The 15511-nt window shown below is 39.1% G+C and overlaps 3 protein-coding genes across 7 annotated transcripts in view; 1 reads left to right on the top strand and 2 right to left on the bottom strand.

The window, feature by feature from the left end:
• The window catches only part of LOC108884025 (MAP7 domain-containing protein 1), a 100913-nt gene that overhangs the window by 71185 nt on the left and 14217 nt on the right, over positions 1-15511 (bottom strand). The window lies entirely within an intron of this gene.
• stpg1 (sperm-tail PG-rich repeat containing 1) lies at positions 5576-10011 on the bottom strand. 3 transcript variants are annotated; one of them, XM_018684624.2, is made up of 10 exons: positions 9869-10011; positions 9431-9516; positions 9170-9337; positions 8953-9071; positions 8765-8866; positions 8223-8402; positions 8016-8124; positions 7756-7924; positions 7473-7663; positions 5576-5841 (listed from the first exon to the last, which is right to left on the bottom strand). In XM_018684624.2, exons 3-10 carry the CDS (start codon positions 9198-9200, stop codon positions 5768-5770), a joined length of 975 nt encoding a protein of 324 aa, XP_018540140.1. In that variant the 5' UTR covers positions 9201-9337; positions 9431-9516; positions 9869-10011; the 3' UTR covers positions 5576-5767. The 3 variants fall into 3 exon arrangements, with proteins under 3 accessions (XP_018540140.1, XP_018540144.1, XP_018540139.1); XM_018684628.2 differs by lacking the exon at positions 9869-10011 and having other exon boundaries at positions 8953-9068; positions 9431-9719; XM_018684623.2 differs by lacking the exon at positions 9869-10011 and having other exon boundaries at positions 9431-9715.
• LOC108888568 (chromatin modification-related protein MEAF6) lies at positions 9905-14240 on the top strand. 2 transcript variants are annotated; one of them, XM_018684629.2, is made up of 8 exons: positions 9905-10089; positions 10881-10996; positions 11178-11265; positions 11370-11415; positions 11531-11723; positions 13130-13159; positions 13692-13725; positions 14209-14234. In XM_018684629.2, the coding sequence occupies exons 1-8, from the start codon at positions 10000-10002 to the stop codon at positions 14221-14223; spliced, it is 612 nt and encodes a 203-aa protein (XP_018540145.1). In that variant the 5' UTR covers positions 9905-9999; the 3' UTR covers positions 14224-14234. The 2 variants fall into 2 exon arrangements, with proteins under 2 accessions (XP_018540145.1, XP_018540146.1); XM_018684630.2 differs by lacking the exon at positions 13130-13159 and having other exon boundaries at positions 9907-10089; positions 14209-14240.

Raw genomic sequence — 15511 nt, 5'->3', positions numbered from 1 at the left:
TTATGTTGTTTATTTTGTATTTATACTGCATACACTGGTATAGCATATTACCCCACCTTTTTTCCCACAATTTTTGAATTGCAAAAAAAAACAAACAAACAAACAAACAAAAAAACCCCCAATAACAATTAGGTATTATTTCCCTTACAAACAATTCATATCAAGAGTATTTCCTAATGTATCTAATAAAAATGGCAATATTAACACCACCCAAAACACAGGAATTAAAAACAAACAAACAAGGGAATAAATACCATCTTTTCCACAAACCATCTTAGTAACTGGATTAATGATTTTCATAAATATTTTGTTGAAATTATGAATCTTTTATTTCACATTATGTCCCTCCACTATGTACTCTTTATTGAATTAAGTAACTGGTAATCTTTTTAATCATAATCATTAGTAATCACTTTGGACTTTGTTTAGATCAAAATAGTTTTTAAAAACAGTATAAAAAACGTTTAATTTTAAACATTACGTTTTTTTTTTTAAGTATTTTATTCTGAAGGCACACCTGCTTGATTTCCGGTTGTAGTCTCTATAACTTGACTCCGCCGATCGCAGCGAAAAACCGCATGCCGGACAACCGGACTGTACCAACTGTTTCACAAGGGAAGAAACTCTTTCACCCAGCGAACACCAGGCTAAATAATCGATCGAAGACATATTCAAAACGTGAAACAATACATTTATTTGCGGTGAAACCTCTGTCATCGCCTTTAGCTGCAATAACAGGACAGAGATGCCCCCTTTAACTCTTAAACCCCGTGAATGGTTTGATCCATCAGATGATTTCCAGCAGCTGAAAACGGCCTGGAGTGAGGTGAGCGGTCTTAACGGCGAATTAAACCGGCTGTCTGTGTAATTACAGCAGTTAGGAACGTGTTAATTAACTGTACAAGGTATTGTTTTTACCTCAGGAATAAGATATCCAACAGTGGTTTAAAGTAACTAAGTACATTCACTCAAGTACCGTACCTAACTACAGCTGAGGTAGTTGAATATTCCATTACATATCACTTTGTAGTGTAACTCTACATTTCAGGGGGAAATATTGTACTTTTTACTCCACTATGAGTATTTGACAACTTCAGTTACTTGTTACTTTACAATTTAACATTTTTGAATACAAAACATATAAAGATTTTATAAAATATGAGGCTTTAATACAGATTAAAATTTTTTAAAATGATGAGCTCGTAATTTTTAATGCAAAGATATCAAACACATCGTCAAATTTGAGGATTTACTTCTGTTCCTTTTAATTATTTTGGTATCAAATATTATTTTTACATCATTTTTAGGCCTGGACTTCTGGTTGGATCAAACAAGCACTGTGAAGGTGTCACTGGTTAAATGCAATGAAAATATTAATTTCATAAAGATGCAATGGGCCTTGATTTACCACAGGAAAACAGAAATCTCACTGGAATATTACTGAAATACTAATAACACACCTAGGTTCCTACAAACCTATCAATGAATAAACAAATGAGCCTAGAAAATGTTGCACACTAGCTGCTTAAACCACATTTCTCCTGTATAAATACCGACAGTGTATTATCTGCCTGTGTGCTCGTCAGAGTATTGGTGATGACAAGCTGATTAAGAATTGATACGACCTTCCTGCCACTGCCGGAGACAGAGGAGGTCCAGGGGGAAATCTACCACCTGGGCTTGTGTATGTGATGGAACGAGAAGCAGCAGGAGGAAGACGGAGGAAACAAGCTCTAACCTATTATGAAACGCATATCACAACATGGTAGCTTTAAGCACTGTTTTATTGATCAAAAATACAGTTTGTCATTCTGGGAACACTTGCAGTAAATATGACAGTTAATGGATAATTTGGATATTGCCAAGACACGTTTACGTCAGTGATTATAGCGTGTCTACTGCAGGGCTGAGGAGGAGTGTCATTCATTTTTAAATAGAGGCCATTTTATAAATAGTCTGACCAGAAGCACACCCCTCATGCTTTTTTTTTTTGGTCATTTACATTAAAAATTCTGATTAATTATAGATGATCATTTTTTTCTTGAATGTGCAGGATTTAAAAGGAGGTGCTGAGTACAAAAATGTGTTAAAAACTGCCCTTTTTAAAGCTCTTTTTTTAGATCAGGATAGAAAACATACAATGATGCTAAAGGGCCAAATGTATGTGAGTGTTACCAGAGAGATAAAATATGCATGACCCACTTAGCTTGGTGAAGACACTAAGGACTTCATAGACTTCAGGACTCCAAACACTAGGGTTGCGGCTGATACTAGAGACTTCGATCATTCGCTGTGGTTAGCCCAACTTTTTTTTTCTCTCTTATTCAGCCTCAAAATTGAACTTTATAACTTCAGTGTCAGGACAAGCAAAGTTACAGCTCAGTTACCCTTCAAAAGAAAACATCAGCAGACTTCTGACTGAGCAGATAATGGCTGATGTGTTCCTCTAAACATGCTCCACGGAGGCTAAAGATAGAATCGCTGCCGATCAATCCTCTGGCCGCAGCTGCAAAACACCAAAGGAAAGAGAAGCGGCTCCATCGGGGACTAATGGATGGATGGATCTGAGCTGCTGGTGCCTGTGAACCAGCGAACAGCTCTGTTGTTGAGTCTGGAGTCTCTTGTTAGAAATGATTTGTTGATGCAAGTTAATGGGATTTGGAAATGCAATGCAGCGATAGGTCGTGGGGGGAAAGAGCAGGCGTTCAATAAATCCTGCATATCGTGTTCATCTGCATCGCAACCTTTTACAACACACACCAGACCAATAGACTACCATTTCCATATTACAGTAATCCATGTCTACCACTGCATATCTTGATTTTCCATCTATTTCTCCTGAAAAGAATCAGACATCAGACAGGTTGAGACGCCCTTAAGACACCAAACACTCTGTAAACCCGTGTTTTTCCTAGAAAATATGGCTGCTGAAATCATGAGTTAAAGAACAGAGAGGGCATGGGGTGTATTTTCAAGGTTATAACCTCATAAATAAATAAATGAACTAATTTATCGGAGCGGATCTTGATCAGTGAAGGGACTCTTTGTTGCACTGGTGAGACACAGATGCCAGTGAAGCGATAAACAGACTCCAGAGTTCCCTCCAGGTTCCCTGAAGCTGCACCGCTAGCATGGCTACAAATGAAAATATGATGGACAAACGTGTCTTTCTACGGTTATTCTATTACACCCTCATGTTCTGACTCTCAGGGATTCTATAAATGCACCATGTGTCTTTAAACATTTTGCACAAGGCTCTTGAAATTGCAGCAGAACCAATTCTGCCTGCAATCTACTGATGTATTGCCAAGCAACAGGCGTAAGCTCACATTGACATGTAGGCAGCATCACTCACAGACTGTTATTAATGTAATTTAGAGACAAATCTAACCTAGTATACCTGTTGAGAGCACCTAGATGCACGATTAAGGATTTTTAATAAGCGAAGATTGAGCGACTGGTTCAATCTGTGAACAAAGGGCTTTCTCAATGGGACTTCCTTTGAGGTTGTGCGTGCCCATACTCGCCTGCACCTCTCAGACATGTGGCGGTGCAGCAGAGAGCCTCCCATAAACCCACAGAGGCATGTAGTTAATTTCCCCCTCCTACACAGTACCACAAAAGCACTACAAAAAAAAACTAACTCTTAACACAAAAACCCTGCAGTTACACTTAAAACATTTGTCTGGATCCTCCCTGTGCGTTTGACCGGGCAGGGGAGTTATAAAACGCTCTTCTCATTGTAAAAACCCCGGAGTACACAATGCTTTGGTTTTACAGGGCGAGTACACATATTTGGAGAGCACACTGCTGAAGTCAGAGTCTGAATATAACTACAGCTGCTACAGTGTGGGAGTCAGGCATGTCTGCAGTTGTTCTTATTGAAAGCAGAGCAGAGAAGAAAAAAAAACATCTCCAACTGATTTTTGTTATGAACAGATGACCCTGTTGACATCCCCTCTCTTTGCAGATGGAAATAAGCAAAGGGTGTAAATATCAACTCGTTGGCACCATGTTGTTCTGTTCAGTTATTTCCAGGGAGCAGATTCGTCTCCCTGAAATTAATTTCCATGTTAGCAGCTGCAAAAGTCACGTCAGTGTTTGTATCAGCTTTCCAGAGCGAAATTTTTTCTTGAAGCACAAGTTCAACATGTTGGGAGATTTGTTTATTCAAGAAAAGAAGACTCACAAAACTCTCATATCTGTGTGGTAAATACGAAGCTAAAGCTAGCACGATGTTAGCATAGCCTAGCATATAGAACTGAAACAGCTAGCCTGGGTGTTATCAGCAACTCCAATCAACAGGTTATATCTTTTAAGGCAATGAGAATGTCAGTGAGATAAAATGACATGCATCATTGTTTCTTGTATATGAAGGCATTTTAAACTCCACTTAGGAGCAGGACAGTATGCTACCAACAGTGAAAACTGCTATATAGAGAACTAATTAGAACGTATACATATACATTGAATTGAAACCTTTGAATAAATGCTGGCTATAAAAAGTATCTAAAATAGCTTTGATTTCAAGAAAACCTAAAGGATTGCACTTTTTTTGTCTAACCTGGGGGCAGTAGAAACAAGTCATGAATACATTTACATATCATAATCTTTAAGTTGATATGAATTTGTTAGCAAATAGTTAAATTATTTAAACATCCAGCAGTTATTGATTGACATAATCATTCATTTAGAGTCGAGTTTCTGGCCTCCTGGTGAATGTTAGTCCAATACTTCTCAGTTTTAGCTCTACCAATGCCCGAGGGAAATATCTGTCTTTTTAGCTGCTCCATTATGCTCACCAGCTAGTCTCTAACTGTGTGTGTCAGCTGTTTGGTGTTGGGCAGGTAGTGTACAGTGGGTGTTTAGAGCCCTTTTTTCTGAAAACGATGCTGTGAGAGCAGCGAGGGTGAACCATAAGAACAGATTTGCGAGCTGGGTAACGAGCTCAGTGCTAAAAATCGTAGTGCTGAGCGTAGCTGCAGATTTAAGTGATCATCCTCACTATGAGAGAGCCCTTACACATTTATTAAAATCTCTTTTGTGTTAATCAATATTCTCATCTAACTCTTTGCCAGAAAGAACCCAAAAAGTTGAACTTGTGCTTCAAAACAACACAGACGTGGGGTCAATAAAGTGCAAAAGCCACTGTACTAACAATATAACATCTGATACAGGGAGTGACTGATGTTTCCATTTGTCGTTTGGGTTAAACACCAGCCCTGCCTCATGCCCAGTCAGTCACATTGCTCACATAGAGAGTCACACTCCACCCCTCTGCCTGCCCTCCAGCAGTTGGCACAGTGGTGTCATCTCAAGCTCTCAGCTGTTGCTGTGGCGTACCACCGACTGGACCAGCAGCTGTCGGGAACTGCAGCAACACTTAACTGCTATATCATCTCCAGATTAGAGCATCAGGAAACTAGGGTGAGGATGAAACGTATGGCTTTTCGAGTGTTTTGTTGTTCCCTTACATCACTGCTTTGGATAAACACTGAATATGAATCATCTTCAAAAATATCTCACCAGTCTTACATCTCATTGGCCTACTTAAGATATGGAAATAGGGACTAAATGGTTGCAAACATTTAATTTTCATCCTTCCTTCTTAGCAAATACTGACCTAAAAAAAACAAACATCAGAGCTCATGAACTCATGTACATTTAAACATGGAGACACATACCTTGCATAGAGGTATTTTGACAGGGATAATCAGTTTGTGTGTGTGTGGAGAATTTAGTTTTTGCAGTTTTTCCCTTGAGAGTCTCACACAGGAATCCACACTCTGGAGTCGTTGTAAAAGAAGGACTGCTTTGACAAAATCTGAGGATCATAGAAACCTGAAAAAAGAAAGAGAAAGTCCAGTTATTATTACATTATACAAATAATCCACTGTAAATCACTAACATTAGGAATGCGTTTGTCAAAGTTAAGGTTAAGGCCATTTTCTCCTTCAATAGAGTGTTTATAAATGAATAACCTGAGCCTCTGCCACCAAAATGATTCCTAATTTTGTCTGAAACTGTAAATGAGGATGAACTCTATGCAATAGGACAGCTACCAGTTGCAGGGGAGTTTCTTTCCTCTCTTGCTCCAGGCGATAAGAGACAGAGATTAATGTTAAATGAGCGAAAGCCTGGTCTCCTGCTGAAATCCCCAAACGTCAGGGGCATTCCCCGTTTAAATGTGTCACCGCTTTGTGTAATGGGAGCTTTTATCTGTTCGGCTCCAGGCTAGCTACTTCTGTTAACCTGCCTCTCAATATCACTCATTGGCTTCAAATGGCACATTTTATTTTTATTTTATTTATTTTATTTTAAATATTTCTGAACCTGTGTGGCACTTTTATTTATGTAAAGGATCTGAATACAACAAACAGTTGGAGGCAGCAGTTTTCAAGCTGCTCCTGTGTTCTGCTTGGTAAAATTGCCGTTTTTGTCAATGGAGTTTGGTAGCTATTTATAGTGATGTTTCTGGTTAAACTAAAAGAATCTTAATCTTGAATAAAAAGGTCTGTCTCTGTAGGAATCCTATCCATAATGTTGTTAGACACAATAACAATCTGAGCCTGTCAGTGGGAAAAACAAGCACTTTAGTGGACGTACTTTAAAGCAGACAAATGCCTGGTTGGTTTAGATTGCAGCAGCTGTTCGTGGTGGCTGGGTATCCTGTTGTCATTGCTCAATACTGCGCTTATTCCACAGATTTTTGTCCTTATCAATCATTTACACCCAAAAACATGGGAAAATAAAGCCCACATGCATGAATACCAGAGTTAGCTATTTAAAATAAAGGTGGAAATGACTGATGTGAATACTTGTGTTCAACATCTATGATGAGTTGTGCAAAAATGTCAAAATCTAAATGAATTACAAGAGCATGGCTTTTTATCCAGCCTCTTCCCTGACTCAAGGATAGTCTAAATAACATGTAAACACTTATTATTACCAAACATGAAAGCTCATTCTGCTCATAAGGAACAGGACTGCTAATATGTAGAGAAACAGTGAAGTGGGACCGACATAGTTGAAGGAAAAAAATCCCTGAGGCAGATTCCAGGAGTTACTTTATGATGAAATGTTGTCATTAAATTTTTACATGCACCTACTTTTCCTTACACTGCCTCATTTACATAAACCTCAGTCAGCAATTTCCACCATTTCCCTACACTCCTTCCTTCAGTCGGGATGCAAATTCACTGCAAATCTAATCCCAAATTATTTATGTAAAGCTGTTTAAATTAGCATGTGACGACAGCGAGCAAAGTAGAGTGTGACCGCCTCACGGCAGAGGTCAGTATCAGAGTCTGGAAGAAAACACTAGATACCAAAAGATGGTGTTTATTGTGTTTTATGGAGCCAAAAGATGTAGTTATTAAAAGAAAAAGAGAAAAAAACGACAACTTAAGTGTCCTTTTTAAAAAAATGAATTTATGTTTTCTGTAGTGGATTTGTTTTTTTTTAGGCATTACCTGGACCTGGTCTCATTTCGGCCCGTGAGCATTGGGGTAATCTTTCAGTTCTGGATGCAAAAGCAGCAGTGGGCATGGGATGCTTGGATGCACCGTCATAACTCCCTATATCATACTGTCCGGGGCCTGGCAAGGGTGGATCCTTAGGAACAATCAGAGGAGGTGCTGATATTGCCAAATAGTAACCCCTCCTTGAAACACAGTTAACAGAATGTTTAGCCTATCAAAAAGAAATAACTGTATAGCACACACTCCAAGCCATAAATATTGTGTGTTTACTCACGGTAGGATGGTCCTCTTCACCGGTGCTGGGGCCTGATGGGGACTGTAGGCCCCTGGACCAGGCACATGGTTGTTCACTGGAGCAGGAATTCTCTGAGTTTTTGATCTGAAGGGGGACATGACTGTCTTGGAGCTGTGCTGGATTAAGTGGCTGTTCACATCATAGTGGCCTGTAACAAATTTATTATGGAATATTAAGGAACTTAAAGTAAAGAAAGAGCAGCAGAATTATATTTTATGTAAATAGAGAGAGGTAATTACATGGTGACGGGACGTTTTTGTTTGGGCAAAATGAGTCACGTCCAGTTTTTGAAAGGAAAGCTGATGTACCAACCACTGCTGAGATTCTCTCTCTGCTAACACAGCTGACCTGTTGTAGAGAGAGGACACAAGAAGCTGCATGTTAACTACAGGACACACAACACAGACAGAAACTTTAAAAGCAACTTGCAAAGTTCACATACATACATCATATTGATTTGGAGCTGGAGTTTTATGCTTGGGACCGTCCAGCTGCACAGCCACAGGCAGCCTGAACACCCTGGAGACTCCAGTGTTGAAGTCATGCTTGTTTATAAATGAGCTCTGTATGTTGTATACATTTGGTCCTGGGGTGGCTCTCTGTGGGTCACTGTAACTCCTAGCAGCCTGGTGGAGAAGGTATGATATGATGGGATAAGGCCATTTTAATGCACTGGGGGCTGGAATTTAAACTCTGCGTCATTTTCTGGGGGGGATTTAGGGGGGTTTCAGCAACCTGGGGTCATTTATAGTCTATGGGAGGAGATAATAATTAAACAAAATATCTCAAGTATCAAACAAAAGCTAAATTGACAGCAAATTAAATTAATTTAAAACCAAAATAATTACATTAAAAAAGGCAAACTCTACAGTAAAACACACATAACAGAAAACAACACAACAACTGAATAAAAAACAGTCATTGTTAATTATTAGGCCAGCTCCGTCAGTCCCTAAAATCAGTGCAAATGAGTAGGTGACCTCCTGACCTTCGATGCAACAAAGCCGGTGGTGCCTTTCTTTGAGAAAGAGGGACTTTTAACTTCAGCACTGGAAATACAACCATAGCTTCCCGGTCCTGGATTGTCATTCTGAAACAAATATACATCATTATGTCCATGTTTAGACCTTTTAATTGCTTATTAACCGCTGATGTAAGAAGAAATAAAAACCCTACCAGACAGAATTGAGAAGGAAATCGCTTAGCTTGACATGAAAACCCCTTCTTGTCTTGATTTGTTATCACCACTCTTTGATATTTTGTTGGTATGGAGGGTGCAGCAGAAATCTTATCTGCTGTAACATCAAAAGAACAATTAAGTCACATTACATCTTTGTTTTTTGTTTTTGTTTTTTTTTACTTAAAATAAAATTTAAGTTTTATTTAGACTCACTTTTATTGAATCCTCGGTACATGTTGCCCATGGTTCATTGGGAAAACTCGTAGAAAGTTACTGAAGAAGTTAGTAAATCTGAAGCGCGCAGGTCGTGTTGCCATGGCGACGTAAAAACAGGAGCGTGATTCGATCCCGTGTTGCCAGGTTGGGCATTACGGTAGGCTACTTTAAAACAAGAAAGGCAAAAAACATTCACAACTTGATTAAATCTGACCGTACAGGCATTATACGAATATTTTTAAGTTCAGCGCGGCTTACGCTTTCGGGTGATATCGCTATCTCTGATGTCCATCGCGCATAAACGTCCAGAAATTATTGAAACGACACGTTCCTGCAGAACTTCCCTGTGAATTAACACATTTTTAAGTTTTCTTGTGTACCTAAGGAATCCAGTGGTAGTTGTTAGCACATGCAATGGTACATAGCAAACAGCAACTGCTAATTACTCATTCGGCATAGTTAATTTTACAACATGTAAATGAATATAGGCTAAAAATGAGAAGTGGGTGTCAACTTATAGGCCACAGCACCTCACTCACAATCCACGGCAGCATTATACCATTACATCTAAGCATATAAGTGAAGACTTTTAACGTAAAACTGAGCAAGAAAACATCTCCTGACTTGAAACTAAGAATTTTATTGCTTTTACAACTACTGTAGTGTAAGGATTAGGCTACTTCTTGTCGGCCAAACCTGGCAACGCTTCTTCGACCCGCCGTCCTCTCGCGGTCCTTCAGCGGCATCTGTCGGTAAAACGGCACTCCATCGGGCGCTTTATACGAACCAACCCGCCGCTGTTTTGTTTCCAGATACCTCGATCCATCATGGCGATGCACGCGAAAGCGACTCCACCGCAGATCCCGGACACCCGCCGGGAGCTCGCTGAGCTGGTGAAGAGGAAACAAGAGCTTGCTGTAAGTCAACATTACCGCCGTTTTGTTAAAGATAAACATGGCATGAAGTGTTTTATCATATAGCATTACAGCTAACCGTAACTTTAACGTTAGCCTGGCACTGGAAACGCTGCTAGCCGAGGCCTTGCTAAGTGCGAAGCTAGCGATGCTAACGTTAGCAAATCTGTCGGTTTGCATCCTCACAGTCCGCTCCGGTGTGGATACCTTTTCGGATATAAATGTTTTGTATATATTTGTAAGCAGTAGCTTTCTGTTTGGCTGGAAGTCGCTGTTGTATCGTTGTTGGCCGAGCACAACGGTTGATTAGCTAGCAGAGCTACACGCTAACCACCGCCCGGTTAGGCTGAGATCTCGCGTTGTCTTAGCTTCACGGGTGTCCATAGTTTGTTTGGAAAGCGCCACAGGGAAAATGCCTGGCCAGATAGAAACTGTTCACCAGCTCCCAGTAATTTATTAATTCATATTAATTAAACCTGTCTCAGCTTCTAATCAGGTATTTGTCTCAACAGCCTTGACAACAACGGCGAGTCTTTAACTTCAGGCAGCTAATTAGAAACACCTCGTACACCTGCTTGTTCATGCAATTATCCAATCAGACCTAACATGCTTAATTAAAAGCTGTTATTATTAAACTAACGGAAGTTTTTCAGGAGGTGGCAATTATTATACAACAAATTTGCATCATATATTATCCAGTATTGAAAAGGGCAGAATTGCACAATACAAGAAACTAGATCCAACATTGCTGCAACATTAATTCAAGCTCGATTTTGGTTTCTCTATTATCCTAGGAGACACTGGTGAATTTGGAAAGACAAATATATGCATTTGAAGGCAGCTACCTAGAAGACACCCAGATGTATGGCAACATCATCAGAGGATGGGACCGATACCTCACCAACCAAAAGTAAGATCACATATGAAACTCCCAGTGCTCTCTGCATGTCTGTTTTTAAAGCATATTGTGTTGGAAACCAGACAAGGATTTACCAGACAGTCAATATAAAAGTTAAAATCAAGCATGGAGTGGCATCTTTGAGCTGTTTCTGCCCAAAAATAGTTCTCACTTAGTTTTGTATTTTCTGCAGGAACTCTAATAGTAAGACTGATAGGAGGAATAGGAAATTCAAGGAAGCAGAGCGTTTATTCAGCAAGTCGTCTGTCACATCAGTTGCAGTAAGTCTTTCTCTCTCACTGCACTATTTCACACTATGTTTTAGTTTGTAATTTTCTGCAGGATAAAAATAAACTCTGATAATGTATCTGTGCTCTGTTGATAGGCAGTGTGTGCACTTGGTGGGATACCGGATCACATGAATGAAAAGCGTGAGTTGTTTTTCTAACTTTCTCAAGCCAGGCAACAATGGGAAAAGTTTGTCCCTCTTATTCTTTAAGTTAATTTATGACATTGAGTTTGTTCTGTTGTTTGGGTCACTGACAGGTGAGGCAGGCAGCGGCACAGAGAGTGACACCTCTCCAGATCTCCAGAACCAAGAGAACGAGCCGAGTCAGGAGGACACGGAAGACGTGGACTCGACGTTGCAGGACCTAAAGCCTCAGAAGGCTGCCTCCTCTTCCTCCTCAGGCAGCCATCACACGAGCCACAAAAAGAGGAAGAACAAAAACAGACACAGGTACAAAATCAAGATGCAAGACTGACACACAGGATCAGGATTTCTTGATTAAGGAGATGAGTCTTACTATTATGTGACCTTATTTTGTGACCAAGGCTTAGTCATTATAACCATTAGTGATATGAGATGTAGTTTTCTGATTCACATCCACACACTTTCACAGCAGGAAATTGACTCACACAGACTTGCACAGAGGCTCTTTGTGTTTGTTTCAGACGGACTTTGAATTAAATTGATTAAATTTTTCATATAATTATACATAGTTATCTGTGATGATCATACAGTTGTAGCTCAACACAAAGAACTGTTATTTCCACTTCCTGTCCAAGTGTTAAAGCACTTTATGAATGAAACTTATTTCTAATATAAATAAACTTCTTTTATAAAAGGAGTCACAGCAATAACATCCTTGTCTGAAGAGTCATACTTGGTAAAACCCTTATAAGAAATGCAGGGTTTCTATAATCTCCTAACCCGATTACTTACTGCAAGTTTTTTGTATGCATGACTTCTAAGAAATCAGACAGTAACCTGGATACTTAAGGCAGTGGTTCCCAATGTTTTTGCCTTGTGATCCCCCAAAATTTAACTCCTCAGAGGTTACAGGCTCAGTATAAACATTAGTGTTCACCAGTTCAGTTAAGAGGTGATTTTTTTTTTTTTATTCTCAGGCTGTTTAGTTTGAAGGGTGAAAACGTCAACTATTTTACAAAAAAAGGAAACTAATATATAGAATGCTTTCACAGGTGTCCTCTAAATTTCCTCAAGATGCTGATAGTCCAAGGATAAGATTGTCCTCATCCCTTTTCTCTTGTTAGAATGAAAAGAATATCTGATGATGTTGATATGTAAAAATATGGTCCTTAGATATAACATGACCCTCACTTGTTCGAACACAAAATATTGTCCTTTTTTTAAGCTAGTGTGGTGTTTTCTCCTCTCTCCTACCTTTAAACGTCTTGGGAACCTCTTATATTTTGGGGGGATTGTGACACCAGGATTGGGAAACACTGACTTAAGAGCATGTAAACAGACTGATCTTTTATTAGTGAGTCAGCGCAGATAGAAACAGCTGCCAGATGACAGGTTTGTTCGGTAGAATTGATGTTTATATTAGTACAATACAGAGAAGATCTAATAAGTTGCTTTGCAGTGGTTAATGTCAGTGTGTTACCCACCTACTTGAGGTCAACCTGTTTTTCCTGACTCGAGCTTCACTGTTTCTAACCACATATTAACACAGCAGGTGCTCCACCTAACACACTGTGACGAAGCGGTTGTCTCACTCTGTAAAGTCTGGACTGCAGTATTATGTAGACATAGGGCTTAAGACTCAGGTTGGTGAACTAACAGCTGCTGCTCTCTTCCTTCCCCTCTAATGCTGTCCCCCACCATCCCCTCCCCAGCCCTTCTGCCATGTTTGATTATGACTTTGAGTAAGTCTGACTTTTACTTCCTGCTCCTGTGGTGTTGACTTCCTGCCTGCTCTAAACTCCCATCCTAAACTTTTCCACCGTTTTTTCCCTGCTCTGCTTTTTTGATCTTCTGTTCATGTAGAGTTTGAGTTGAAGCTTGCCTTAGTTATTCAGTCATACTGCATGTCCAACACTTCATTCTTTAATTTTGTTTGCACACTAGCATCTAGCTCTCTGAACTCCATTAGATCTTCTTGCTTGTTAATGGGGTGTTTTCATATTCTTCTGACCCCAGATTCATTTTGAGTGTTTTTTTCCCCTCAATTCCAGCAATTAAAATACCTGCTGGTCTTGTCCGATGATGGGTTGGCTATAGATTTGTGCACAAACAAGAACAAACACATGGTCATTTAGCGTTCTTGTTATGGCTTGTTTTTTAGGCTTTTTCATGGTATAGTAGTGGCACCTGCTTTTCACCATAACTCCCGTCAGAAACAGGTCTGTGGTCTGTTCATGTCTAATGCAGCTACTGTTTTTTTTTTTCTTGTCGCAGGTTTGACATGAAGGTGAACAAGAAACCGCGAGCTGTAAGTGGAGCTCCTCTGTTTTTATTTATTTTAAAAAAATACTGACAAATGATTATGTTAATATTAGTGATTGATCTGAAGATTGTTTAAAATAATAGTCAACAAAATGTCACAAAATAGGGAAAATGTGGCATTTTCAGATTAGAGCCAAAACACCCAGTAGAAAGAAAAATAATCTGCAACTGTTTTAATAATCAATTAATAGTTTTAGTTATTTTTCAAGCAAAAATATTGAAGAAATATCACATTCTCTGATTAGAGGAACTTTTCTCTGTTGTATATCATTGTAAAGTCAGACATTAAAGACGTCACCTTGTGCTCTGGGAAGTTGCATATTTTATAGACTAAACAATTATCGGTAAATCGAAAAATAAAATCAGGTCAATTGACAAAACGATCAAAGTTTTCTGTTAACTAATTGTTGCAGCCGTAACTGTGGTCACAGCCTTTACTTTTTCTCACTCCTTGTTTTCTGTCCTGCAGGATTATTCAACTTAAAAACTGGAAAAACCTGGGACACACAAGAGGATACATGTAGTGAAACAAGTTTTCTGGACTTTGTGAACTTTGTATGCCTTTTTTTTTTTTTTTTTGGTCATATTTCCAGCCTGTACTGTGTATATTGCTTGAAACATTCCCCCCAAGCCACCTACCTGGTTAAAATTTTGACCTACCGATGAAAGTAGAAATGTTCCTGGAGGCCCAACGTGGCCACCTCCAGGTAACACACCATCTTGTATAGTGTTAAAAGAAGACTGTATTTATTATGTAGCTAATTTTGATGTTTCCCATTGTAAGAAAGTTTTGCTTTTTGTTAAACGTCACATGCGTATAACCCTTGAATTCCCTGGATTCTTTTATTACATGGTTTGTTTTGCAAAAAAATAATAAAATACCAGTACCGTGAATATGTTTTGGTTGTTTATGAACACGTCTGGGGTCTGTAGCTGTTCCTGAGGGCAGTGCTTTGTATCCGTCATCACAGCAGTTAAGGGATTGGCTGATAACTCCATGCCTGGCTGTAATAATCATCCCTAAGTCTTTGTTGTTTTTTTTGTGTCGATCGCTGGCAAACTTTGACATTGACAGACTGTTGGATGGAGTTTCCCACACATATGGTCCATAAAGAGTTATATTATGGAATAGTTTCCTTTTTTAAAGAGTCCAAATATTATCAGTGTTTACTTAACTATTACAGAGAATAACCAGCACATTCTCTTCTGACAGCTCTTAGTTTGTTTTATGAAAATAGTTACTTGAGTAAACAGGCGTCTCAGAGTATCAGCTGATGACAGCCCTGTGCCATGCACACACACACACACTGTCATAAACTTGAATATCTTAATCTGTTTTTAACAAATATATGATTTATTAATTTCATACTATTTGGTTTTGTTGAAGATAAAGCCTTTAACATGCTTTTTAATCTGTGTAGTCAGCTTGCAGTACCAAAATTTGTCACCAGGCAGCAGCAGAAGACCTGGTTAGCACTACTGAAAATAAGAGTGACACTGACCGATACACTGACAGAACTCGGTTGATACTTTACATTTTCAGACTGTGCAACTACACCTGCCCTTTAACACTGTCAAATCTTAAAATATCTCGTTATTAGTCACATGAACTTAAAAATTTATCTATAAAAATTGTGTTAAAGGTTTATCACACCATGCAGAAAGCTGCATTGCAGTGTGCTTAGTTTGCATATAACAATGTACAAAAAGGATGGAATCACTAACTTTTAAAACAGTTGGAAGTGATGAATAAAGAGGATTGCAGCGATGTA

Source organism: Lates calcarifer, linkage group LG3 (assembly GCF_001640805.2).
Source record: "Lates calcarifer isolate ASB-BC8 linkage group LG3, TLL_Latcal_v3, whole genome shotgun sequence".
Classification (NCBI taxonomy): Eukaryota; Metazoa; Chordata; class Actinopteri; family Centropomidae; genus Lates; species Lates calcarifer.
This window is presented reverse-complemented; position numbering and strand designations above follow the sequence as displayed.

What these genes read in the sequence shown, in the direction of transcription:
- stpg1 (XM_018684624.2), bottom strand. Translation starts at nt 9,200, where the DNA reads ATGGGCAACATGTACCGAGGATTCAATAAAA. An exon ending in GTACCGAGGATTCAATAAAA is followed by an intron (nt 9,072 to 9,169) that starts GTGAGTCTAAAT and finishes TTGATGTTACAG; the next exon opens with CAGATAAGATTTCTGCTGCA. An exon ending in TTCCTTCTCAATTCTGTCTG is followed by an intron (nt 8,867 to 8,952) that starts GTAGGGTTTTTA and finishes TATTTGTTTCAG; the next exon opens with AATGACAATCCAGGACCGGG.
- LOC108888568 (XM_018684629.2), top strand. Translation starts at nt 10,000, where the DNA reads ATGGCGATGCACGCGAAAGCGACTCCACCGCAGATCCCGGACACCCGC. An exon ending in CGTCTGTCACATCAGTTGCA is followed by an intron (nt 11,266 to 11,369) that starts GTAAGTCTTTCT and finishes CTCTGTTGATAG; the next exon opens with GCAGTGTGTGCACTTGGTGG. An exon ending in AAGAACAAAAACAGACACAG is followed by an intron (nt 11,724 to 13,129) that starts GTACAAAATCAA and finishes TCCCCTCCCCAG; the next exon opens with CCCTTCTGCCATGTTTGATT.